Raw genomic sequence first — 24,800 nt, 5'->3', positions numbered from 1 at the left:
CTAAACTAACACACTACTTTTGTTTTTTTACAATTTTTTATTTTCTCAACTACCCCACTATCTCCCTATTTTATTACTTTCTCCATTTTCTCCTAAAACTCCGCGCATGGAGAAATGAAGCAAGTATTTAAAAACGGATGGAGTACTTAAGACCTGTATTTCGAAGAACAATGTCCATATTCTAGACCAGTATTGTCGATTTTCTACACTTTGTATGGAGTAATATATTCGATCAACACAACCACTTGGCTCTCTAACTATTACTCTTTTACATTGAAAAAATACATAAATGGAGTAAACATCTCAAGGTCATATGGGAGCCCCACCTCTTAATAACAATACTAAACGAATAAGATAACTTTCTTACAATAGTTGGTGCTTTGATGCAATTCCCATTTTCCAACACCCTAAAAAAGGACTTATTTTCAACAAACATATTTATATATAGTTACAAAGTGTCTCGCATTGCCTCTTTAATCAACTAAACATGCCTTCCTCCTACCAATACCACATTCTCATTTTCTCTCTTCTCCTCATCCACTACACCTCCACCACCACCACCTCCTCGGCCGCCTCCTATCGTCCCAAATCGATAGCCCTCCCGGTCTCAAGAGACCCATCCACCCTCCAACTCACAGCCAAAGTCCTCCAAAGAACGCCTCCAGTAACCATACCCTTAACACTCGACCTTGGTACTCCATTTTTATGGGTTAGCTGCGGGAAACGCTACGTCTCCTCTACGTACCGCCCTGTTTCCTGCGGCTCTCCTCAATGCACTCTCGCCAATGCGAAAATTTGTAAGACAAACAACACATGCAGTACATCTTCCCTCAACAACCCTGTCACAAATATCTCCCCGCCCTCAGGCGGCGAGCTAGCCACCGATGTGATCCGTATCAACTCGATAAACGGGTCAAACATGGGTAAAACAGTGACCATACCCAACTATCTCTTTGTTTGCGCACCCATGTCATTGTTACAAGGCCTAGCAAAAGGAGTGTCCGGAGTTGCTGGTCTTGGAAGGACTAATGTGTCCCTCCCTTCTCAACTCGCCTCCACTTTCAGTTTCTCTCGAAAATTCGCTCTTTGCCTATCATCATTCCCTTCGGAAGATGGTGCACTTATTTTGGGAGACGGGCCTTACAACTTTGCCTCCGATATAGACGTCGAAGTAACCCTACCTTCGTACACTCCTCTAGTCCAAAACCCAGTCCGACCCTCCGAATATTTTATTGGAGTTTCAGCACTCAGAATATCACAAGCAGACGTACCAATTATTAAGTCCTTACTTTCTAAGTTTCTATAGATAGCAAAGGAAACGGTGGAACAATGCTAAGTGTTATTCATCCTTACACTATTATGGAAACGTCTATATTGAGATAGGAACATATATTGTAATATGATATTATGAGAATAATATCATGTGAGATATTATTGTGAAAAGATGTACATGAGATATTGTGAATAGATTTAGGAAGTTAAGATATTTGGAATATTAGGGTAAGATATTCCTATTATTGTCTATATATATTGTAATGTGCACTAGTAGAAAAATGTACATTTGCGTCGCCATATTTGCGTCACTCATTCTAAGGAGCGAAGCAAATGTTTTATTTTACCTTCCTTTTAAATTATTTGCGTCGCATATTATTTAAGAAGCGACGCAAAACTCAAGTGCATTTCAGCTTTCTATCATTTGCGTCGCTCCTATTTATTAAAGCGACGCAATTAATAAACTTATTTGCGTCACTCATTAGTTAGCAAGCGACGCAAATAAGTGATTAAGTAAATTGCGTCACTCTTTTACTAATGAGCGACGCATATGTACATTGTACAACATTATAAACAAGGTTATTTGCGTCGCTTTTTTATAATAAAGTGACGCAAATAACTCTTTTGGCTTTAGGTTTTTCATCAGGTACCTACATTCACTATACAAAAAGAAAAAAAAAAACAAGAGTTCTTAAATTCCAGCGAATTTCTACAGCAAAACACCCACAAATTTGTCTCTGAAATCCAACAAATTCGGCCAAAAACTTGCATTTCCCCAGCAAATTTAACATCTGAAATCGCAGTGAAGTCAAAGACCCATAATCGGCTGCAAATTCGAGCAATTTCGAGCAAAAATTTAGACCAAAAACCCTAAGAAATTCGAAGCCTTAAACCCAGAAAAATTGATTGTTTCCGACCAAAAATCCCCCATTTCGAGCAAAAAAGCAACTCAAAAGCATACAAATTCGAACCCTAAAAGCCCCAAAAAATTCAATTTCGGTCTTCAAGTTCGATTGGGGGATTTCGTGGGGGGATTTCTAGGGTTTTTGGCAGCGACGCAATATACCCTAAGAAATTCGTCCCATTTCAGTCATAAATAATTTTTGTTCGAATTTCAGTTAAGAAATTACAGCAACAATAGGTTAAGTCAAGAAATTACAGCAACAATAATTGTTTGAATTACGTCTTTTTTTGGGTTCAAGTCAAGAAATTACAGCAACAAAAATTCGAGCAATAACTGAAATTTTCGAGTGGAAAAATCGCTTAATTTCGCCCCAAAAAACCCGAGGAAGTTCAAGCAAATTACAGCAACAACAATTGAAGTTCGATTTCGGCTCGACATTGTTGAATTTTTGAAGTCAATTCCACCTATGGTAAGATTGCTTCTATTTATGTTCAATCTTTTCTTGGTTTAAGGCTTCGAATTCGGGGAAGATTAATGAGTGTGCTGAGTAAGCTTAATTTGCAAACTTTGGCTATTCTTACATGATTCATAATTATTGTGTCTCTGCTTGGTAATTTTGCAAACTTTGATTTAAGTTATTACTGCCTTAATCTATTCTAGTCTAGTACAAATGTACATTACTTGATGATTTAAGTTATTACTGCCTTAATTGCAATTAAAAAGTCCATTATGATCTCGGGTTTAGTCATTGAAGCATGCTGAACGAGCACTTCAGTCGAGTGATACATTGTTATGTCTATCTTAGTTGTAATTAGCCTAACAGATGATTAAGGTTTACGTGCTCGCATTTGTAAGCATCGAAAAGTCGATATCCATCATACATACTGTCATGCAGCTTGATTATTGCTGGCATGCTGTTCAACATACCTTAAGAGCATGGTTCAACCCCTGGCCTAAGATCTGCCTTTTGGTCCAAACTTAACTTTTCCGGCAGTTGGAAATTGAACCTTTTCTGAACTTGGACCACAACAAGCAATTCAAGAATTAACATGAAAATATAAATATAAATATAAATATAAATGGAAGTATAAAATGTCAGTGTAATCATTGAAGTGTAGCAAACTTAAAATTTACTGTAATGAAGCTTTAGGTGTCGGCTCCTGTAATGGTCTTCACATAGGCAATGTCAGTATTTCTTACTCAACTAATGTTATGACTATTTGGCTAATAATGAAAAATAGTGTAAATGTACTTTTTTAACTAGTGGTTTTTAGTGATGATGGTTTTTAACTTGTTTTTAAACCTAGTATCAAGTTTTCTTATCTGTTAAGCTACTTTTGAAGGCCTAAATCTGGAGGAAAAAAACCCAGAATTATTATTATTATTATTTTCAATTTTTTTTTTTGTAAGTCTCAAGCATGAACAACTGTCATCTCCGATTCATTAAAATGGAGAATCCGTATGTTCCCTTGTAAATGGTTGAATAAAAGGAAGTTATTGTGAATCAAATGATCATTGATAAAACAATTAATACATATAAAATTATATAAGGGAATGGTGTTGTATGCATTGCTTTTTATCTTAGTCTAGGGCTACCGGGGTAGATTCTAAAACATTGCTAATTGCAGATCATTTGATCCTTACGCTTAAGTAAAAATTGATATGTACTGTAATACACTTTGGTTATGCATGACATATTCATCCTTTGTTACATTAATTCACTTATGATTCTAGTCTATTAGCCGCTTCATCTATATATACTGCTTGGTTAGTTCTCATCTGGAAATATTTTTTTCTTATTGATTTCTAAATTTTGGTTGGTTTAAATCTTGGCAGTACTTGGATGAAAACAAGTCTTTGATTCTGAAGATTGTGGAAAGCCAGAATTCGGGGAAGATTAATGAGTGTGCTGAGTAAGCTTTATTTGCAAACTTTGGCTATTCTTACATGATTCATAATTGTGTCTCTGCTTGGTAATTTTGCAAACTAGTGCGAAATGGTTAGTACTCTAGTTTTTAAGGCAATTGGGTCAGATTAATTATCAATTTTATCATACTGATCCGTTCTTTCATTGTATGGTTAAAGGTGGTATGCAAAACGATTTCTACATCCTGACATTGTGGCACCATATGATTACATATTTATCTGGGACGAAGATTTGGGAGTGGATAATTTTGATTCTGAAAAGTTAGCACTCTTTCTGCATCATATCCTCTAATGTCTTGAGCTATTCAGTACAGAACTTTTGTCATTTTTTTTTATTGAATTTTCAGATACGTTGATTTGGTTAAGAAACATGGTTTGGATAATTTATGCCCAGTTATCTTCCTTTGCAACAGAAGCAGGATTTCGATATTAATTACCAAAATATTGATCTGAGTTGTTTCTTGGGTGCACTTTGCAGGAGCACAGAGGAGAAACCAGGATGTTAAATTTCAGTTAAATTGTTCAATTTTTGCTACAAAAATGGAGAATGAATCTTCCAAGAAAATTGAAGTTTCTGCCCTAAACCCCAATTTACAATCAAGAGGTGCTTTGGTTGTATTAGAAGGGTTAGATCGAAGTGGAAAGAGCTCTCAGTGTATTCAGCTTCTCTCTCACTTGCAAAGTATTGGGTGTTCTGCTGAGTTATGGCGGTTTCCGGATCGAAATACTGCTGTTGGGCAGATGATCTCTGCTTATCTTTCCAATCAATCTAATTTGGATGATCATACTATTCATCTTTTGTTCAGTGCTAATCGTTGGGAGAAAAGGTTGTTTCTTTTTTCTTTTTATGATTGTTTTTTTATACATAATTTGTGAGTTGCATACCATGTGTTTGATGTTATGTTTAGCTGAATCTAATTCCTTTCTATGTTGTTATTTATTGGTTAATTTGGGTAATTCGTTCTCGGTTATATTACATTCTGGAGATTGTAGTTGGAATTATGATAGATTACTTTTAAAAAACTGTCTTTATTCCCCTGAGATTTTGAAATATATACAAGTATATTGGGACAGGAGTTCAGAATGTGATTTAAAGTTGTAAACTTTACTTCTTCATGAATCTGTTTTTTTGGTGATATGCTTCTTGCAATGTTCTTTTTATTTTTGTAAATTATGTTTTTTAACTAGATTTTGTGAGATAGTTGTTGTTTCATCAAATTCCGTAATAATGCCATCTAGATTTTCATACGATGCTGAATGATAACAGATGGTTGATGCCTGCTTGCCAATGGAAGAAGTCCAGAAGAAGCTCAGAGAATATGTGCTTGAGTGTGTTGCGGCCTGCAAAAATGGAAGGGCTCTGTCTCACTTCTGGTCACAATAGGCAAGCTGCCATATGCCTCTTGCTCGCTTGGGCGAAATTGTATACTATAGTCAGTAATCAGTAGTTACCACGTTTTGAACTCTAGGTTGAGCTGTTGAGGTACTTCTACCTTTAAGTTTAAGTCTAGAAGTTGGAGTTGTATTATACGTTGATTTGGTTAAGAAACATGGTTTGGAAATTTTATGGGTAGGCCAAATTACAAAGGAGACTCTGCCGAAATTTACATTTGCATTATTCAATAATATTGCATTTTAATTTCAATTATATTAGCATTAGCATATTACTTTATACCTAGGAAAACAGGTACTACAAACATATACAAGGCAATTATTATATTATAATTAAAAAAAAAAAAAAATTCACCTCATTTGCGTCACTCATTAAACAAACAAGTGACGCAAATACAGCAGTTTTGTATTGTCTACTCAGTCATTTGCGTCACTCCTATATAAACAAGTGACGCAAATAACAAAAAATAAGTTTATTGGAAGAGTCATTTGCGTCGCTTGTTTATAAAGGAGCGACGCAAATAACAAAAAAAGTTTATCTGAAGAGTCATTTGCGTCGCTTGTTTATAAAGGGGCGACGCAAATGACTAAAAATAAGTTTATCAGAAAATTCATTTGCGTCGCTCTTTTATAAAGGAGTGACGCAAATAACAAAAAATAAGTTTGTCAGAAGAGTCATTTGCGTCGCTTATTTATAAAGGAGCGACGCAAATGACAAAAAATAAGTTTATCAAAAAAGTCATTTGCGTCGCTCCTTTATAAAGGAGCGACGCAAATGACTCTTATTTGCGTCGCGCCTAGGAGCGACGCAAATGACTTAAAAGTCATTTGCGTCGCTCATAGAAGCGACGCAAATACACTATAAATGAGCGACGCAAATGAGCCTTTTTCTACTAGTGGTGGCCAAATATTATGAATGGGAAAATACAATGGAAAAATACAGAGAACTATTTTCCCCAATATTTTAACATGGTATCAAGAGCCTAGGGAGATCCTAGGGAGATCCTAGGATGAACACGAGAGTTCGTGTGAGAGGAGAGAATGAAAAAAAAAAAACTTTGATCACGAGAGTTTGTGTGATAGGAGAGGATGAAAAACACGAGAGTTCGTGTGAGAGAATGAGAAAAACCTTAAACACAAGAGATTGTGTGAGAGGAGAAGAAAAATATGACGGGTTCGAAAAGAAAGACGTTCTCGTTGTATTGATTGATGGGTTCGAAAAGGAACGACGTTCTCATCAAGGGAGAAAATATCTTAAACACGAGAATTCGTGTAAGAGGAGTGATCAATTGCACGCAGTATTCATTATTTGCGTCCAATACAGAGTTTTGTGAGAGTTCACAATACTAATTATTTTTTAAACAACGTGAGTCAATGACTTGCGTGAGATATTGTGCACCAGAGTTCACAGCTTTTGTGTATGAGATTGTGAGAATTATTGTGTGAGTTCACTAATTATTATTATTATTATTTTTATTTTTTTTTCTAAAATCAATTTATTAAGTGACTTTGTTGAGTTATATGGTTGATCATGGAGAAATATGATGATTTTAATGAAGATGAATAACGTGGCATATATGTTGATCGAGTGCAAGAAGATTATTTTTGTGCTTTTCGGTGGATCGTTCAATGATTAGATGCAGATTTTATTTTAATGTCCAAGTCGGACGTTCGAAATCTACACCTCCGACTTGAGGGAGGGTATTGAGATAGGAACATATATTGTAATATGATATTATGAGAATAATATCATGTGAGATATTATTGTGAAAAGATATACATGAGATATTGTGAATAGATTTAGGAAGTTAAGATATTTGGAATATTAGGGTTAGATATTCCTATTGTCTATATATATTGTAATGTGGCCAAATATTATGAATGGGAAAATACAATGGAAAAATACAGAGAACTTTTGATAACCGAATTTGATAACATACTCAAGACAAACTATAAGTCTAAAAGGGTTGCTCCGATAGCACCATTCGAGGCGTGCTACGATCCTTCCACGTTACCTTACACGAGAATCGGGCCTTCTGTACCAGACATCAACCTAGTGTTGCCTAATGGGGTGGTTTGGCGGATGCAAGCAACAAACTCCCTAGTGTACAGCACCTTGAGTCCAAATCAGAGCGCGTATTGTCTTGGTTTTGTGAATGGTGGAAGTAATCCAAGGGCATCAATTGTTATAGGAGCGTATCAATTGGAAGATGTTTTGGTTCAATTTGATTTAGCTAAGTCAAGCCTTGGGTTTACTACTTCTTTGGTTCCTGATCGAATTAGATGCTCCAGATTTAAATTTAACTCCGTAGTATGAAAACTGTAAAAGTCAACAATAACGGTGATTACTTGACACTAAATAACTAGCCACTTATAGTGACTACTACTAGTAACGTAGTACATACTCGTACTAGTCGTTATGTTTAACCGAATATGTAGTCATCAATTCACATGGTATGTAGGGAAGTTGGCAATAAGTATTATTGCACGGATGATTCCTCACCTAACTATAATAAAAGGCTATCTTATCCTTTATGTGCTTGTTGTTATAGAGTGCACCCAACTATCGAATTGAATGTATTCCTCCATATAGGTATGTTAGTATGTCACAAATCCGGCGAATAATTATGGATGGTGACGAAGAAAAGGAAAGAAAATATTTTGTTATACTCTACTCCCAATTCTTGTAAGCTCTATATGATTACTATAATAAATACTCCCTCTGTTCTTGAATGTTCGACCACTTTACATTTACGCGGTTTATAATGAACATCTTTGATCATTAATATATTCGCCTATGTATAAGTGAAAATTATAATAATTAATATTTAAAAAATTTATAATAAGAGGAATCTAATAACATCCCACATGTTAATTTATTTTGACATTTTGTGAAAAATTACCTTATATAACACTTTTTTTTTGCGAGAAATCACCTAATAAAAAAAATGTTGTAAGAAACTACTTTATAAAAGAGTAAATGTTGTAAGACACTACCCATGGTCGAAAGTCATCGTTGACTTTTATTTTCCACCGTTAACCATATCACGTGCCGGTTAAGAAAAAAAGAGGGAAAGGCTAAACCAAAAGTCACGTGATTGGCACGTGATGTAGTCAACACCGGAAAATGAAATTCAACGGTGACTTTCCGACCAATGGTAATCTCTTAAAACATTTACCCTTTTATAAGGTAATTAATTACAACATTTTTTTATAAGTTACTTTATCGCAAAAAAAAAAAAAAAAAAAAAAAAAAAAAAAAAAAGTGTTTTATTACGTAGTTTTTCACAAAATGTCCATTTATTTATATTGTATAAGTCATTAAATGTGGTCACAGTTATTTTATTTTGATCACATAAATAGTAAGTGAGCCAAACATTCATAAAGGGGATAGTATGTGATTTAAGAAACTTTTGTAAGGAAAATAAAAAAAAGGTGATGTAATAGATAGATAGGATGAAGTAAGATAAAAGCATGAATGGGTGTGTTAATGTAAAGCTTAATAGTTTGCATGCACTTCTCGTCCTTACCTGTTTAACAATTCTTCGCAAATAATTCGGTTATTTTCTTTGAAAAATTATTTTAATTTTTAGATAAGGAGAAACATCCATTAAGTCGAAATCTCTTACATATCAACCTAATTCTGATTAAGCAAGATATCTTAGGGTTGTTTGCCTCACAGAATTTAAGTATGAGGTAAAGGTTAACAATGGTTTAGACAAATACCTTATATATGTTTGTTTGGTGATTTTAAGATTTTTAAATCCTAACCCCAAACTCTCAAGATATGGGGTTTAGGAAACTAGAGAGGGTTGGACTTGTCTCATGCTCATACATTTACAAGTAAAAGAATTTTTTTTTAAAAAAAAATTTATTTCATATTCACTTACCAAACATATGATATTAGGAACGCAAACTATTGGGCGCGTCCACCCGCACCCAACAGTCTTTGCGTCCTAACTATTGTGTATTTTCTATATTTCTCCTTCTTTCTCTTTTCTTCTATTTGCTGCTCCTCATTAATTTTAAATTGTTTGGACTCCAATTTCACTTCAATTTCGGCTTCAATTTCAACAAAACTCAGATTCAAGATTATCAGACCATGCCTTACAGATCTTAATCAATTAAAAAAAGGCGAATTGTTAGGGTTATTCAATCTTCAATGATGCAGGCCACGATTTGCAGAGGAGGTTGCAGGGTTCTTCAATCTTCACTTCTTCAATCGCGGCTGTTGTGGACGGTGGTAGTAACTGATTGGTGGTGGTTCTCTGCCGGTGGAGTTCGTTAGTTGATGGTGGCGTGAGGTTAGGGTGGTGGCTGGTTGGGTGTGGCGTGAGGTTAGGGTGCGGCGGTGGTTCAGTGTTTTGTGGTTCGGTGTATGGTGTTTGGTGTTTGATGGATGGGGTGACGTGAATTTGTAGGTTCTTTGTGAAAGAAAGAGAAGAAGAGGGGAAAAGAGGAGAGAGAAAAAGAAATGATTTTGGCCTTTTAGGTATGTTATTAATATTAGCTAATAAAAGATTTATATTAGCCATTAGAATGAACATATCAGTCAACATTAGGGACATATAACATATTAAGAAAATCGTATTAACCAACAAAAGATACATATAAGCCAACAAAAAGAGTATATCCGCCAACAAAAGATACATATAAGGTAACAAGAGGAGTATATCAGCCAACAAAAGATACATATAAAGCAACAAGAGCAGTATATCAACCAACAAAAGATACATATAAGCCAGCAGAAGGAACAAATCAGCTTACAAATGAAGCATATCAGCCAACAAATTCAACAGGTAAGCCAACAAAATAAACATATCAGCTAACAAAATGAAACATATAAGCCTACAATTAAAATATATATATATCAGCTAATAAAATAAATATATCAGCCAACTAAAGAAACATATAAGCTAAATTATGTCTAAGCCAACAAAAGAAAAAAAAAATATCAGCCAACAAAAGGAATATTATATTAGCCAACCTAAAAACCATATCAGCCAGCAAATGAAACATATCATCCAACACATGAAACATATAAGCCAAAGAGTAAAATATATCAGCCAAGCCTCCCGCACCAAACAGTTCGTGTGTCCGTACGCACGCAATACCTTCTCTATTAAGAATTAGGCTCTAAACCTATACCACTACTGTTTTATTCCTGACTCCAACCAGCACTGTCAAAACGGTTTGACAGTTTGGTTTCGGTTCGGTTTGAAATCGGTTCGGTATTTAATCGGGTCGGTTTGGAATCGGTTTAATTGTCTCGCGGGTCGGTTTTGGTTCGGTTTAAATAGTTATCGGTTCGATTCGGTTTCGGTTTATTCTTAAACGGTTTTAATTCGGTTCGGGTTGTAAACAGTCAGGGTAGTAAACGGTTCGGTGCAGACGGGTTGCGGTTTGTTAACGGTGCGGTGTAAACGGTTTTTATCCCGGTTCAAACAGTTTCGGGTTGGAAACGGTTTTGGGTTAGAAGCAGTTCGGTTCTTTTTTGGTTCAGTTTATAACTGGTTCGGTTCTTTTTCGGTTCAGTTTATAATTGGTTCGGTTCTTTTTCGGTTCAGTTTATAACTGGTTCGGTTTTTTGATTGTTTAACCACTTTAACGTTATTCATATCGGTTCCTTTTCAAGTTTACTAAATTATAGTTGAGTCTGAATTAAAACATAGCCTAATAGTATATTCATGTCACTAGCCCACTCCCATCTTTATTTCATTATTACTCACAGAATCAATGTAATCATATGCTTAATAGTCTCTGTGAATTAATTTTATTTATTACGCCTTCAGCCAAGCCTTGGTACTTAATATTACAAGCTTTTTGTTCATTTAGTTTCATCACCTCAAATGTATACATGACTAGAGGCAGTAGTGTTGCTAATAGTTTGAGGCAGGGCCTGAGCCTGCTTGTTTTGCTCTTGTTTGTGAACACTGATTATCCTTAAGACCTTAATGGATGATTTGCCTTGCTATTTTAAAAAATATATTCTAAGATTTCTAATATTTAATCCATTTAATTATATCCCCGTCAAAAAAAAAAACAAAAAAAAAATCCATTTAATTATATAAAAAAGTTTGTAAACGGTTCGATTTAGAAGCGGTTTGGTTCATAAACGGTTCGGTTTATAACCAGTTTGGTTTACCATCAGTTCGGTTTTTAAATGGTTCGGTTCAAACGGGTAGCAGTTTGCTAACGGTTCGGTGTAAGCGCTTTTTTTGCCAGTTTAAACGGTTTCGGGTTGGAACCGGTTTCGGGTTAGATACGGTTCGGTTCTTTTTCGGTTCGGTTTTCTTTCAGTTCGGTTTATATTCGGTTCGGTTTGTTAACGGGTTCGGTTCTTATACAGTTTTACATTATTCGGGTCGATTCGGTTTCGGGTTTACTAAAATACGGTTCGGGTCGGTTTTCGGTTTCAAAAAAATCGGTTTTTAATCGGTTCGGTTCTCATTTGGGTCGGTCGGTTTCGGGCAGTTAAACGGTTTCGGTTTGAAATTTGACAGCACTAACTCCAACCTCGTATCAATATGTGAACTAAACGCCCCTTAAAAGTTGGGAAGGGAATCCTTACTAGGCTTATGCAAGCTAGGGATTTTTCTGTACACTCTATCTATGATTTTACTTTAGTATAAATGATGCACTTGTCTTAATTGAGCTTTTTAAGCTAATAGCTTTATTGAAAGTTTGGCAAAATCTAATAGCTTTATTGAAATTTTTTAAGAACACAAAAATTTAAATGTGGCACTAGTCATAATTTTTTTACTTTCTCTTTCCTCTCCTCCATTTTATTTTTCTAACTTTCTCTTTCTAACCATCAATGGTCGAGCTAGGTCATCTTTGTCCTGATCTTCTCGAAGCTCTAACCTAGATCATCGTCGCCGTCTTCGATCCGTCGTTGTCAAAGCTCCTCGAAGCTTCAAACCAACCTAGACCTCCGTCGTTGTCGTCTTCGTCTTCAGCTTTGCCGGCAAAATCAGCCAAATCAACCTCCACCTCTGTCGTCATCTTCATCTAATTTGTGGTGAATTACAGATTTGAAGGAGGTATTATGAGGAATTGCAACCAAATTTTGAAACTCCAATCCCTAACATTTTCCCTAAATTTCAAGAGATTCAAGTACAAATTCATCAATTCATTCCAATTAAACAAGTTTTTGCGGCTGAACTGGTGACCATCGCCGTCGTCGTCTTCTTTCGTCTTCTTTGTGGTGATCAATTTCGACGTAGGTGAGATGTGTTAGATAGGAGGTTGTTGCGGTGGTCTAGTTGCCTGAGTTTGACGTGAATTGTGAAGAAGGTGATGAGGTGGTCAGATGCGATGGAGGAGCGGTGGTCAAGTGGCCTAAGATTGATGCGGGTTATGAGGAAGGTGAGGTGGTGTAGGCGTCGTTCGAAGTGCGCCTACGTTAAAGCATGTTGTGAATATGCTTGGCACTCATAGGAAGTGGGAATTGACATTACGATTAGGGACAACGATTAGGGACAAATAAAGTAGGGAGCCGCCAACAAGTTTTTAAGGAACTTGTAAACCGTTCACGGATCATAAAAGGCAACCACGAATAAGGGACAATGATAGGCAACAACGATTGACCCGTGAAGGTTACACCCCATTCATAATCCATGAGATTACTAACTCCATATGGTTCGGAACCACGAAAGGAGGATCGGGGATGATGGTACGAAGTGAGTCATGAAGTCACATTCGCCCGTATTGGCCTCTACTCGATTCTTATATTGAAAAGCATTCCTGTGATCTCAAAGGCATACAAACAAAGATTCAATTCGCTCCAAACTAGTATTTAACTAAATTGGTTTAAGATTAATGCACACATAATTCTAAAATATTGGTGATCACTTCAATTAATAATAAGATTAAAAGGATCCTAAACCGGTTGTCCAAATTATCTTATTAGTCGTGATTTTCAATTACATATTCCCTTTAAACATGTAATATGGTGATCAATAACAATTATAGAACAACATTAATATTAAAACCAATTTAATCACAATTCCAACAACATAAAATCGTTAGAAGAATAATAAAAAGAAATGGAGCATGATCCTTACTTTGATTTTGTTTGTTTGCAACTACAAAATAATAAACGAGTTAGTAACTTCAAGGAAATAATAAAACAATAACCAAATTAAATTAAATAAAATAAAGTTGATTTTGGGGCCAAACCCTCCAACAGTTCTACCTTTCACGCCTTGGTTTAAGGACAGAACCTCGAGTAAAATATGGACTCCTTTGAGTGCTTGAAGAAGGAATTTTGAAGTGAAAAGGGTAGGCTAGTGTTGAGGCTAAAGCATAGAAGAGAGAAAATAAAATAATAGAATTACTCGGTGCCCCGTACATCAGAAATGAGGGGGTATTTATAGGGAAAATGTGCTGAGGGAGCACACGGAACCCTAAAATGATAAAAACCCTAAAAAAGTATCCCGTGACACGGTCAAACTGTACCGTGACACGAGAAGCCCCACCGTCAGACGGTACACATTCCTGTGACACGGTACACTTTTGGCGTGACGCGGAAAATTTTCAGAAAACGGGATAGAAAACGAGTCAAGGGTTTACGCGAAAAAGACATGAAATGTCCCGTGTCACGGCAGACCTCCCGTGTCACGGGAAATCCCACCGTCAGACGGGAAGGATTCCCGTGACACGGTGGCAGTCTGCCGTGGCGTGGGAATTTCCAGTCCATTTTCCGTCTAAATACATTTTTAACCCTAATTTCCTTCGGCTTTTTAAGTGCCGATTGATAATTTCGGGCCTTTTCTGACTTTTATTATTCGGGGTAAAATAAGAAAATAATTAAATAAAAATAAATAAAAGGTTTGGGCCAAAAATAAATAATAAAACAACAAAATAAAAAAGGTTTGGGCTTAAAATTAATTAATAAGTTTGGGCTGAAATTAAAACTATGCTTTTACCAAACATCAAGACTAATCCATGGACTGTTCAAAAATATGAATTTAATAAAATACGATTTTTTAAGCACTCTCGGGATTAAATACTGAACCCGACCAATAGTGGCGATGAAAGGTTGTTCATCATCAGGTTTGGTTTTGGGGAGACATTTTTAGGTGTCTACAGGTGGTCAGGTGCGGTGGAGGAATGGTTGGTTAGGTGTGAAGGTGGTGCAGCTACAACTATTTTTGTTTTGGGTTACTTGGGGGCAGGGGTTACTCGGTCAGGGCTAGGGGTTACTCGGTCAGGGGTCGTTACTAGGTCGAACGGGCTACTAGATTGGTTAGGGGTTACTAGGTCGGAGGGGTTACTAGTTTGATCAGGGGTTACTAGGTTGGAGGGGTTACTTATGTGTTAACTGTCCACATCTTGTGGCCAGCCACAAAAAAAAAAAACTTGTTGTTTCATAAAAGACGTTTTACTGGCATAAAAGGGAATGGAACTTTGTTTTTTTTTTTTTTGACATAGGAATGGAAACATTTTAATTTGTCGTACATTGTCAAAGTGTCATAAAGAAGACTCCATATCTCGTTTTCTTACTCTTGCTCTTGCTTTATTTCACTGAATTTTAAATACTACATTTTCCAAATTTGGAACATTAAAATTTTTAAATAAATAAAGGACTTTTTATTAAAAACTAACTAATAATAAAGTCTAGATTTTGTGAGAAACTATCTAATAAAAAAAATGTTGTAAAAAACTACCTAATAGAAGGTAAAATATTGTAAAAAAACTACGTAACAAAATGTTAATTGTTGTAAAATATTACCTCCGTCGAAAATCCACCATTGACTCACCTTAAAGCACCCCCAAAACCACCGCTTTCACCCCGAAATCAACACAACCTACTTGAAATTGCCTTAACCAAGCCGAAACCACTCTCAAATCCCAAAACCACCACCTTTAACCCCAAAAATCAACATCTTGAATCACGAAATTAAACTACATATACCCTCACCAACTCGGAATATCTTATAACCACCTCAAAAATAACCTCACCACTGGGGGCGGAGGGAAGGGGGCTGGTGGAGGCCCGGCGTCCTTGGCCTAGATTAGTAGTCCATGTTTTCAATGCTATGGAGTCCCCCTAAAATTATTACATTTACTATTAAAGAGACATAAATTTTAGTAAACAAGGCTTGTTATGTTGGTTAAGGAGTGGTATTTTTTCATGAAGGAGTTGGGATCGAATCATATTCCAAACAATAGGGTTATATGCTAGTTAATTTGATAATTATTGTTTTTTTATTGATATCATGAAAACAAAAACAATATATATATATATATAGAAAAGTTTATAAGAGATTCCAATAAATATTAGTGTTGAATCTTGAGGATTTTTCTATTATGAAAAATCATAGAGTAAAATAACTCTTTTAATTTTTTTTAGTAACAATAAAATATTAGTACATTTTAATTTTTTAAATTATTTATTAACAGTACGGCTCCTAGGACTTGAAAATCCTGGATTCGCCCCTGCTAACCACCTTGAAAAGCAACCTCTGTAGTGGTTTTGGGGGTATTTTGCGGTAGGTCAACCAACGCTTTAAAATTAGATTAACGGTGGAAATTCAGCCAAGGGTAGTACCTTACAACATTTTACCTTTCATAAGGCAATTTTTTACAAGGAAATTTTCATTTTTACCACCTTCAAATAACGACTCTGTCGAATTTACCACCTCAAAAAAAAAAAAACATTTACTTTACCACCTCATAAAAAAATTAAACATCAGTTTTACCACCTCATCTGAGCTCAGGTGACGGAAAACACTTGTGGGGCCCAGCTAACTGTCACTTCCCTCCAATTTAATTCTTTTAAAATCGATTTCCCTCTCTCTCCTCCTTTTCTCACCTTCCATAATCAATTTCTCACCAAATTTCTCACTTCCTCATCAATTTTCGTCTCTCTCCTTTGATTTTTCTTGATTCTCACTGTAACTGCTTCTCTCTCCTTTGATTTTTCTCTTTCTCTCTGTAAAAACCGAAACCCTAGATCACTTTGGGTGGTTGAAATCGAGCTGGAACCACAAAATTGCAACACATCAGCTTCTCTTGTCATCTTCCACAGGGTGAGGGGACCAAAAGCTTGGTAATTTGCTGACAGAAATCGAGATTCCTGACTACAAGAGGTACTTTAAACCCTTTTTTAGTACATTTTGTTGGATTTATGGTTGTCAATTGGGGTAAATTATGCTTTTTTTGGGAATATGTGAATTAAAGTATTATAAACCCTAATTATGTGAATCTTTGACTGAATTAGAGTGTGCATTTGTTAAATAATTATTTAATTAGGTTTACTTGTTTACTGTTAATTTAGTGCACAGTCAATGTGAATTGATTTTACTTGCTGTAATTGGTGAATTGTTTATTGATGTTTACTGTAATTACTGAAATTGCTTATTGTTGTGTGTGCTTTTGTTGGTATTGTTACAGAATGGACACAGTGGACTTAAAAATTACAATAGGGGGTGCCTTGATACCTTCTTTAACTGGTAAAAATAGGAGGGTGTTAACTTGGGATGGTGGGTGGGTTTATTGGATGAGAAATGTGGAAAAAAATAAGATAGATGTACACTTTTTGAGGCAAGCAGCTATACATGGGTTTGTGTATGTGAATGTGAAGGTTCCTAGGGGGTTTAGTTGCCGGTATAAACAAAAGGGCAAGTCTTGGGTGAATGGTAAAAGGGAGCTTGTTGATGGTGAGGTGAATGGTTTCCTAGAGTCTGTGAACAAAGAGGGGGCATGTGAGATGTATGTTACCAGTCATGAGCCAATTGAAGGGACTAACAAAACACCCTTCAAATGTATAGATGGGAATGAGCTAACCCCTGCACAAAGGAAGGAACTGAAAAAGAGGTTTGGAGGGCCTAAAGTATATGAACCCATCCCAAAACTTAGTAAGCCCACTGAAGAAGAGCCATTTAGGAGAAGCCCTAGGTTAAAGGGCATTGTTATACATGATAGAGAGGCTGAGGAGAGGCTTCCTAGGGCTGAGAAAGTGACTGCTAATACACATAAAGGGAAGGGTAAACTCACTACTGCAGATAAGGGTAAGGCTAAGGTTGGGGATGAGACTGGAAATCATGCTAATTTAGTGAGAAAAATAAAAGAAAGAGTGAGGAGCTTAAGGGATGACAGTGATGTGTTTACTGATGAGGATGGTGATACAGAGTCTTCTGATTCTGAGTTGAGTGATTTTGAGTTAGAAGTTGATGAGGGAGAGGAGGACTTATACTCTAATGATGATGAAGAGTGGTTGAAGAAAAATTTAGAGCATATCAACAGTGAGGTGAAAGGCAGTTTGAGGGGAGTTACTGAGGGAGGGGATCATAGGGATGATGAGGACACAGGGTTTGACATAGAAAGAAATATACAGTCAATTGAAGTGAGGGTTGAAGAGGAGGCAACTTGTGATTCTGATGAGCTAAAGAGTGTGGAAGGTGATTCAGATGATGATCAGGATAGTGTTACTTGGTTTAACCCTGAGACAGACTTTGATAGGGCTATCAAATTTGTAGTTGGTCAAAGGTTCAGTGATGTGCAAACACTGAGAAAAGCTTTGAGACAGCATGCAATTGAAAATAGGTATGAGTATTACCTTCTTCACAATGATTCAAAGAGGCTGACAGCATATTTTTAAAGGAAATGCAAGTGTGTGTATAACAAGAACAGTTGTAGGATAGTGAAGTGTACATGTACTAAGGGTGTTAGGTGTAGGTTCAAGTTCTATGCAACAAGGCTTATGAAATCAGAGGCTTGGCAAATTAAGACACTAAGGCTGAAGCATAGGTGTGTTAGGAGTAAAATGAACAACAAGGTGACAGTAGAGTTCCTTGCTGACAGGTACTTGGAGGAGTTCAGGGGCAACCCCAGATGGAAGATCAGACAGATTCAGGACAGGGCCTTGAATGACTTGGGGATCAAAATTACATACTCCAAGGCTTGGTTGGCTAGAAGCAGGGCAAAGCTTATAATATATGGGTCTTCAGCAGAGCAGTACTCAAAGTTTTGGGACTATGGGAAGGCACTGCTGAAATGGAACCCAGGGAGTGAGTGTAATGTGGTGGTGGATGATATTGGTCAAATTGAAAGGCCAATTTTTATGAGGATGTTTGTGTGCTTAGCTGCACTTAGGGATGGATTCATTTCTGGTTGCAGACCAGTAATTGGGGTGGATGGGTGCCATCTAAAAGGGGCATACCCTGGGCAGATCTTGGTTGCAGTTGGAAAAGATGGCAATAATGCCATCTTCCTAATTGCTTGGGCAACTGCAGAGATAGAGAACAAGGACAGCTGGTGCTGGTTTCTAGAGAGTTTGCTCAAGGCACTTTGTGTGTATGAGCAAGGAGATGGCTTGACTTTTATGTCTGACAGACAGAAAGTAAGTGGGCTGTGTTTGTGTTTACTTGACTTTGCTTTATTTTGTAAAAGTAGGACACTAACTTGTTGGTTTTTCCTTGTGTGTAGGGTCTCTTAGAAGTATTTGCAGATGTGGCCCCCAAAGCTGAGCTCAGATTTTGTGTGAGGCATATTTGGTCAAATTTCAAACTGAAATTTCATGGTGCAACTTTCAAGGAATTGTTCTGGGCTGCTGCTAGGGCAAGCACTCTGGTAAGCTTCTATTTAGCTTCTTTTATGTCAGTTTTATGGTGAACTAGAATGTATGCTAGGTGATTTTGTGTTTAGCTTGTATCAGTTTGGTTTTTGGCCAAATACTTGTGAATTTTGCCCATTTATCTACATTTTGTTTTGCTCATAATGGCATGTGTTTCTATTTTGTGAAAACTATATGTCATGTGTGTCTAAGTTGTGTTGAATGGTTGTCATGTGTGTGGTTGTATCAGTTTGAGTTTGAGGTTGCTATGGAAAGTATCAATTTCTTGGATGAAGAAGCATACCAGTGGCTGTCAAACATTGACCCCCAGCACTGGTCAAGGCATGCTTTCTCTACAAACTGCAAGTCTAACATGTTGTTAAACAACATGTGTGAACATTTAATGCAGTGATTAGAGATGCCAGAGACAAGCCTATTCTAACTCAAATGGAATGGCTTAGAAGTTATATGATGAAGAGGAGTAATGACAAATGGGAGGTAGCAAAGTCTTGGGAAGGTTTACTAACCCCATTTGTCAACAAGGTCTTTGATGGGTTGGAGAAGTATGCCAGGACATGTGAGGTTACAGCTTCAAGGGATGAAATTTATGAGGTGAAATACAAGGATGATCAGTGCATTGTGGATCTACAAGAGAGAAAATGCACTTGTTTTAGATGGGAGTTGACAGGAATACCTTGTGTCCATGCATTTGCCTGCATAATGGACAAAAGGGATGATCCTGAGTTGTATGTGCACTCACATTACTATAGGGTGACATACTTGGCTGCATATGAGAACCCAATCTAGCCAATGCCTGGCCCTAAGCATTGGGAAAAGGTCAAGCTCAAACAGCCTTTGCCACCTGTGTTGAAAGTGCAGCCAGGAAGACCTAAGGCAAAAAAGAGAAAGCTTGAACCAGGGGAGGGCACTTCTGCAGCACCTGAGGGCAAGAAGCCAAAGGTTAAGAAACAATGCAAGAACTGTGGTGGTTTTGGCCACTTTGCCAAAACATGCAAGGCTGAAGAAGCACCAGAACAGCCTAACCCACCTGCAACAAATCCAAAGGGTGGCAGGCCACAGATGCAGACTCCTTGCCTTAAGGAACAGATCGAGGAAGAAAAGTGAAGAGAAAGCAGCAAGACAGGTATTTTGTGTATTTTGTGAATTGAGTGTATTTTGTTGCTTTGTTTCTGAGTCTTGTCATACTATGATTGCAGGCTGCACTGAAGTTGCCACAATATCAGTCTCTAACAACAGCAGAGGCTGGGTCAAGTAATGCTGCACCTGCAACTGCTGTGTCAAGCCAGCCTGCAACAAGAACAGAGCCTTTGCCAACTCAACCTGTTACCAGGAGCAAGAAGAGCCTGAGTCAGCCCACAAGAGTGCCAGCAACTACCCCTCCCCAAGTCAAAGTACAGACCAGGTCCAAGCTTCATGTAATGAGAAGCAAGAAGGACAAGGATCTCAATCAACTATGAACTTTTGTCTACTCATCAGTATTTTGTAATAGACAGCCTAGTTTCTTAACTACTCATGTGTATAGTAGGCAGTATATTTGGTAGTTGGACAATGATTTTGCACAGAGGTGCCTTAACTTTTGTCTCAGCCAATGTAAAACAATTAACAACATTGTGTTGCAAGTACTAATATGAAATGTGATATGATTCTACCAAAAAGTTCCATTTCTCATTGATTTAGTCAAAAGTAGTACAAGAAATGTCATCCCAACATCCACACATAATAATTCAACAAAAGACAACATAAGTTGGGGATTTTTTTGTTTCTAAGAATTCCAAAATGAACCTAAGATCTCAAATACATAGCCAGTACCAAACCAAAACAACAAAACACAACAATAGCATGTACTGTGAGCATTTTCTTTGTTGTTGCATTGCTGCCATGCACCTCCTTGGTCATCTTCTTCCTATCTGAGCTAAGAGCTTTGCATTTCATCTTCAAGCTGTCGATCTCATTGAGCAAGCACCTCCTTTGTCCACTAACATCATCAGCTTCCCTTTTCATGTCATTCAGCTCTCCCTTCATTAGTTTCTTGTCCAACAGCAAGTTGTTAATCACCTCTGTTTGCCAAGGTGTTCCATCTGGTTGATCCACCCACTCAAAAGCTTTACACCCCCTTGACTCAGTCGCAGGATCATAGAATTTGCAGGTCCTAAACTTGCGTCCAGGGTTCTCCCTACTCCAAGCAGTCAACCTAGACATTAGAACTCCACATTGGCATTTTTTTCTCCTTTGAGGTTGACATGCTAACTGAAGACATTCCCTTCTGAAATTCAGTAAGAACAGGAATGAAATTAATTGTATTTGAACACAGTCACCATAATCTAACCCTAATTTCAGTAGCCAATTCACATAACAAAAACCCCCACTCTAATTTAATCTTACATGAACCCTAAGTATTTTAATTGAAATTGGGGTTTAATTGACCTCACAAAACGCCCAATTTCAATTACTCTTAGCAAATGCAACATAATCATGCAACGAATTGCAAAAAATTACAACAGAAATCACGAAAAATTGCTAGAGAATTAACGACAATTGCTTACCTTTTTTATGTTTGTTGTCGAGGAGTTCAACTGAATGTTTGATAATTTGATGGTTTGGGACTGTTAAGGTTGCCCAAAAATACTGATTTCTGAAGAATTTCGCAAAAATTAATCTCCAATCTTCAAGAATTTGGTGTACAAATGAAGAACTAGGTTTAAATAAAAGGGAAATCGAGAGAATTTTGGAAAAAAAATCAAAAACTAGCCGTTATGCTGGGCCCCACAAGCGTTTTCCGTCACCTGAGCTCAGATGTGGTGGTAAAACTGATGTTTAATTTTTTTATGAGGTGGTAAAGTAAATGTTTTTTATTTTTTTTTGAGGTGGTAAATTCGACAGAGTCGTTATTTGAAGGTGGTAAAAATGAAAATTTCCTTTTTACAATATTTTTTTATTAGATAGTTTCTCACAAATTTTAGGTTGTATTAGGTAGTTTCTGACAAAAAAAATCCATAAATAAATAAAAAGCAATATGTCCTTACATGATCTATACGCTAAAAAACTACGATGTTATAATAGTGCAACTACACTACTCTTGCTTGCAACTGCCAAATTAGATCCGGTTTGCAGGTTTGTGTTTCCCATAATAATCTAAATTTATGTTACACTTTATTTAACAATGTCAACTTTCATTAGCTGGAACCTCTCTAATTCTCCAATTTCAATCTAACAACTTGGTTTGTATATACTAAAATAACACAAATTGACATAATACCACCAACCAGGCTATCATGTTTTTCATTAATTTAAATCTCCCAACACTCCCCTTTAAATTGTGACATCTCTTTTTCAACACTCTCATACTTCATCACATCCCACCTTAGCTTGTCTAACATGGCTTCTTTCATTTGCTCAATCCTCCTCATCACCTACATCATCTACACAACCTCCTCGGCCTCGGCTTTGACCTCAACCTCGACTGCATTTCGCCCTAAGGCTTTAGTCCTTACCGTCTCAAAAGACCCCTCCACACTCCAATACACAACCAAACTAATCCAGAGGACTCCCCCTGTACCCGTACTCTTAACCCTAGACCTAAGCACACCAATCTCATGGGTACTCTGCGGCAACCATTACGTCTCCACGACGTACCGCCCCGCTTCCTGCGGCTCTCCTCCATGCATTCTTGCCAACACCAAAAGATGTAGGACGTGCGGTCCTACTCCCTTCAAACCCGGGTGCAACAAAAACACATGTAGAACTCTCTCCCTCAATAACCCCTTCACCAACGTCTCTCCACGTAGAGGTGGCGAGCTAGCTACCGATGTTATCCGTATCAACTCCACTGACGGATCTAACCCGGGACAACTCGTCACCATGCCCAACAACCTCTTTATTTGCGCGCCCATGTCCTTGTTACAAGGCCTCGCGAAAGGAGTGTCCGGAGTTGCTGGTCTCGGGAACTCTAAAACATCTCTCCCTTCTCAACTTTCCTCATCTTTTCGTCTCCCTCGAAAATTCGCGTTGTGCTTACCTCCACTTAGGGAAAACGGTGTCGTATTTATCGGAGACGGGCCTTACAATTTCTTCCCTGGGGTAGATGCCACAACCTTGCTTTCCTACACTCCTATCATCGCTAACTCGGCCCGACCCAACAACTTCTTCATAGGAGTTCAAGGAATCAAAGTTGGAAATAAAAATGTAACACTTAACAACTCCTTATTATCTATAAATCGTAAAGGTAACGGTGGAACCATGTTAAGTGTTAATCACCCTTACACTCTTTTACAATCTTCTATCTACAAGGCGGTCACGGCCGCCTTCGACGGACAACTACGGAACTCATCTTTTCCTGCCAAAAGAGTTCCCCCAGTTAAACCATTCACGTTGTGCTACGACCCTACCTCGTTAAGTTACACGAGGATCGGGCCCGTGGTACCGGACATCGACCTCGTGTTGCAAAGCGAGAAGGTGTTTTGGAGGATAGCCGCGACTAACTCCATGGTTAGGGCTAGTGATAACGCCTATTGTCTTGGTATATTAGATGGAGGTAAAAACCCGAGGACGTCGATTTTGATAGGAGGGTTTCAAATTGAGGATAATCTGCTACAATTTGATTTGGCTAAATCTAGGCTTGGATTTAGTTCTTCCTTGATTTATGATCGGTTGAGATGTTCTTTCTTCAACTTCACTTCTAATGCATTGTAAAATTTTCAATAATTAATAAGTCTAGAAATAAGGCTTAGATTATGCTTGTTTAATTTATTTTCAAGTAACATGATGAATCCGGAAGTTGGCAATTTTAACACAAGAACGTAATAAAAAAAAGTTGTGAAATTCATGACAAGCCTTATACTACGTAATAAGTTCAGCATTATGGGAACGTACAAGTTTCATTAGAAGTGAGAAATATTATGCACTTGATGTTTGGCCCTATCAATTGGTTTAATTTCCAGCACGTCAAGCCCTATATAATGGCTTAAAATTATGCTACAAAAGAGCTTTATAATCGTCTCAACTAAAGTCGGTTAATGGGTTAAATCGTGTTAAGTTGATAAGTTATTAAGTTTAATCAGCTAATTAGAATCTCATCTCTTTAGTAAAACCTGGTTATTGGATAGCAAGATAGCCCACAAATAATAGTGTTAGGATCAAGCTTAAAGGTTTTTTAATATACATGGCTTTTATTGGGTATCGTCAATAAAGTGGCAAAATATTTTTCCGATAAAGAAAATAAATAATGTAAAAATAATTATATAGATAAACTAATTTTGTGTCCCGTGCGATGCCCGGGTTATTTATTCAATTTTAAGATAAATTTATATTTTATATGTCTAGCATTGTCAAAACGGTTTGACAGTTTGGTTTCGGTTCGGTTTGAAATCGGTTCGGTATTTAATCGGGTCGGTTTGGAATCGGTTTAATTGTCTCACGGGTCGATTTTGGTTCGGTTTAAATAGTTATCGGTTCGATTCGGTTTCGGTTTATTCTTAAACGGTTTTAATTCGGTTCGGGTTGTAAACAGTCAGGGTAGTAAACGGTTCGGTGCAGACGGGTTGCGGTTTGTTAACGGTGCGGTGTAAACGGTTTTTATCCCGGTTCAAACAGTTTCGGGTTGGAAACGGTTTTGGGTTAGAAACAGTTCGGTTCTTTTTTGGTTCAGTTTATAACTGGTTCGGTTCTTTTTCGGTTCAGTTTATAACTGGTTCGGTTCTTTTTCGGTTCAGTTTATAACTGGTTCGG

The 24,800-nt window shown here is 37.2% G+C and overlaps 2 protein-coding genes and 2 pseudogenes across 4 annotated transcripts; all 4 read left to right on the top strand.

Moving 5' to 3' along the window:
• Positions 1 to 487: 487 nt before the first annotated feature.
• On the top strand, positions 488 to 1,306 carry LOC145632696 (putative aspartic proteinase GIP2 pseudogene; annotated as a pseudogene).
• A 1,177-nt stretch (positions 1,307 to 2,483) lies between these two features.
• On the top strand, positions 2,484 to 5,739 carry LOC145630546 (thymidylate kinase-like). Of its 3 annotated transcripts, XM_081682795.1 has the most exons (5): positions 2,484 to 2,645; positions 4,031 to 4,089; positions 4,262 to 4,363; positions 4,581 to 4,929; positions 5,370 to 5,739. In XM_081682795.1, the coding sequence occupies exons 2-5, from the start codon at positions 4,077 to 4,079 to the stop codon at positions 5,548 to 5,550; spliced, it is 645 nt and encodes a 214-aa protein (XP_081538921.1). In that variant the 5' UTR covers positions 2,484 to 2,645; positions 4,031 to 4,076; the 3' UTR covers positions 5,551 to 5,739. The 3 variants fall into 3 exon arrangements, with proteins under 3 accessions (XP_081538921.1, XP_081538922.1, XP_081538923.1); XM_081682796.1 differs by lacking the exon at positions 2,484 to 2,645 and having other exon boundaries at positions 3,783 to 4,089; XM_081682797.1 differs by lacking the exon at positions 2,484 to 2,645 and having other exon boundaries at positions 3,783 to 4,175.
• A 12,527-nt stretch (positions 5,740 to 18,266) lies between these two features.
• Positions 18,267 to 19,862, top strand: LOC145632695 (uncharacterized). Its single transcript, XM_081685041.1, has 4 exons — positions 18,267 to 18,842; positions 18,929 to 19,072; positions 19,306 to 19,417; positions 19,465 to 19,862. The coding sequence occupies exons 1-4, from the start codon at positions 18,267 to 18,269 to the stop codon at positions 19,860 to 19,862; spliced, it is 1,230 nt and encodes a 409-aa protein (XP_081541167.1).
• A 2,589-nt stretch (positions 19,863 to 22,451) lies between these two features.
• LOC145630545 (putative aspartic proteinase GIP2 pseudogene) lies at positions 22,452 to 23,865 on the top strand (annotated as a pseudogene).
• Positions 23,866 to 24,800: the final 935 nt, after the last annotated feature.

Source organism: Chenopodium album, chromosome 5 (genome assembly GCF_948465745.1).
Source record: "Chenopodium album chromosome 5, dcCheAlbu1.1, whole genome shotgun sequence".
Lineage (NCBI taxonomy): Eukaryota > Viridiplantae > Streptophyta > Magnoliopsida > Caryophyllales > Amaranthaceae > Chenopodium > Chenopodium album.
The sequence above is the reverse complement of the archived record's forward strand: the minus strand, read 5'-3'. Positions and strand labels throughout refer to the sequence as shown.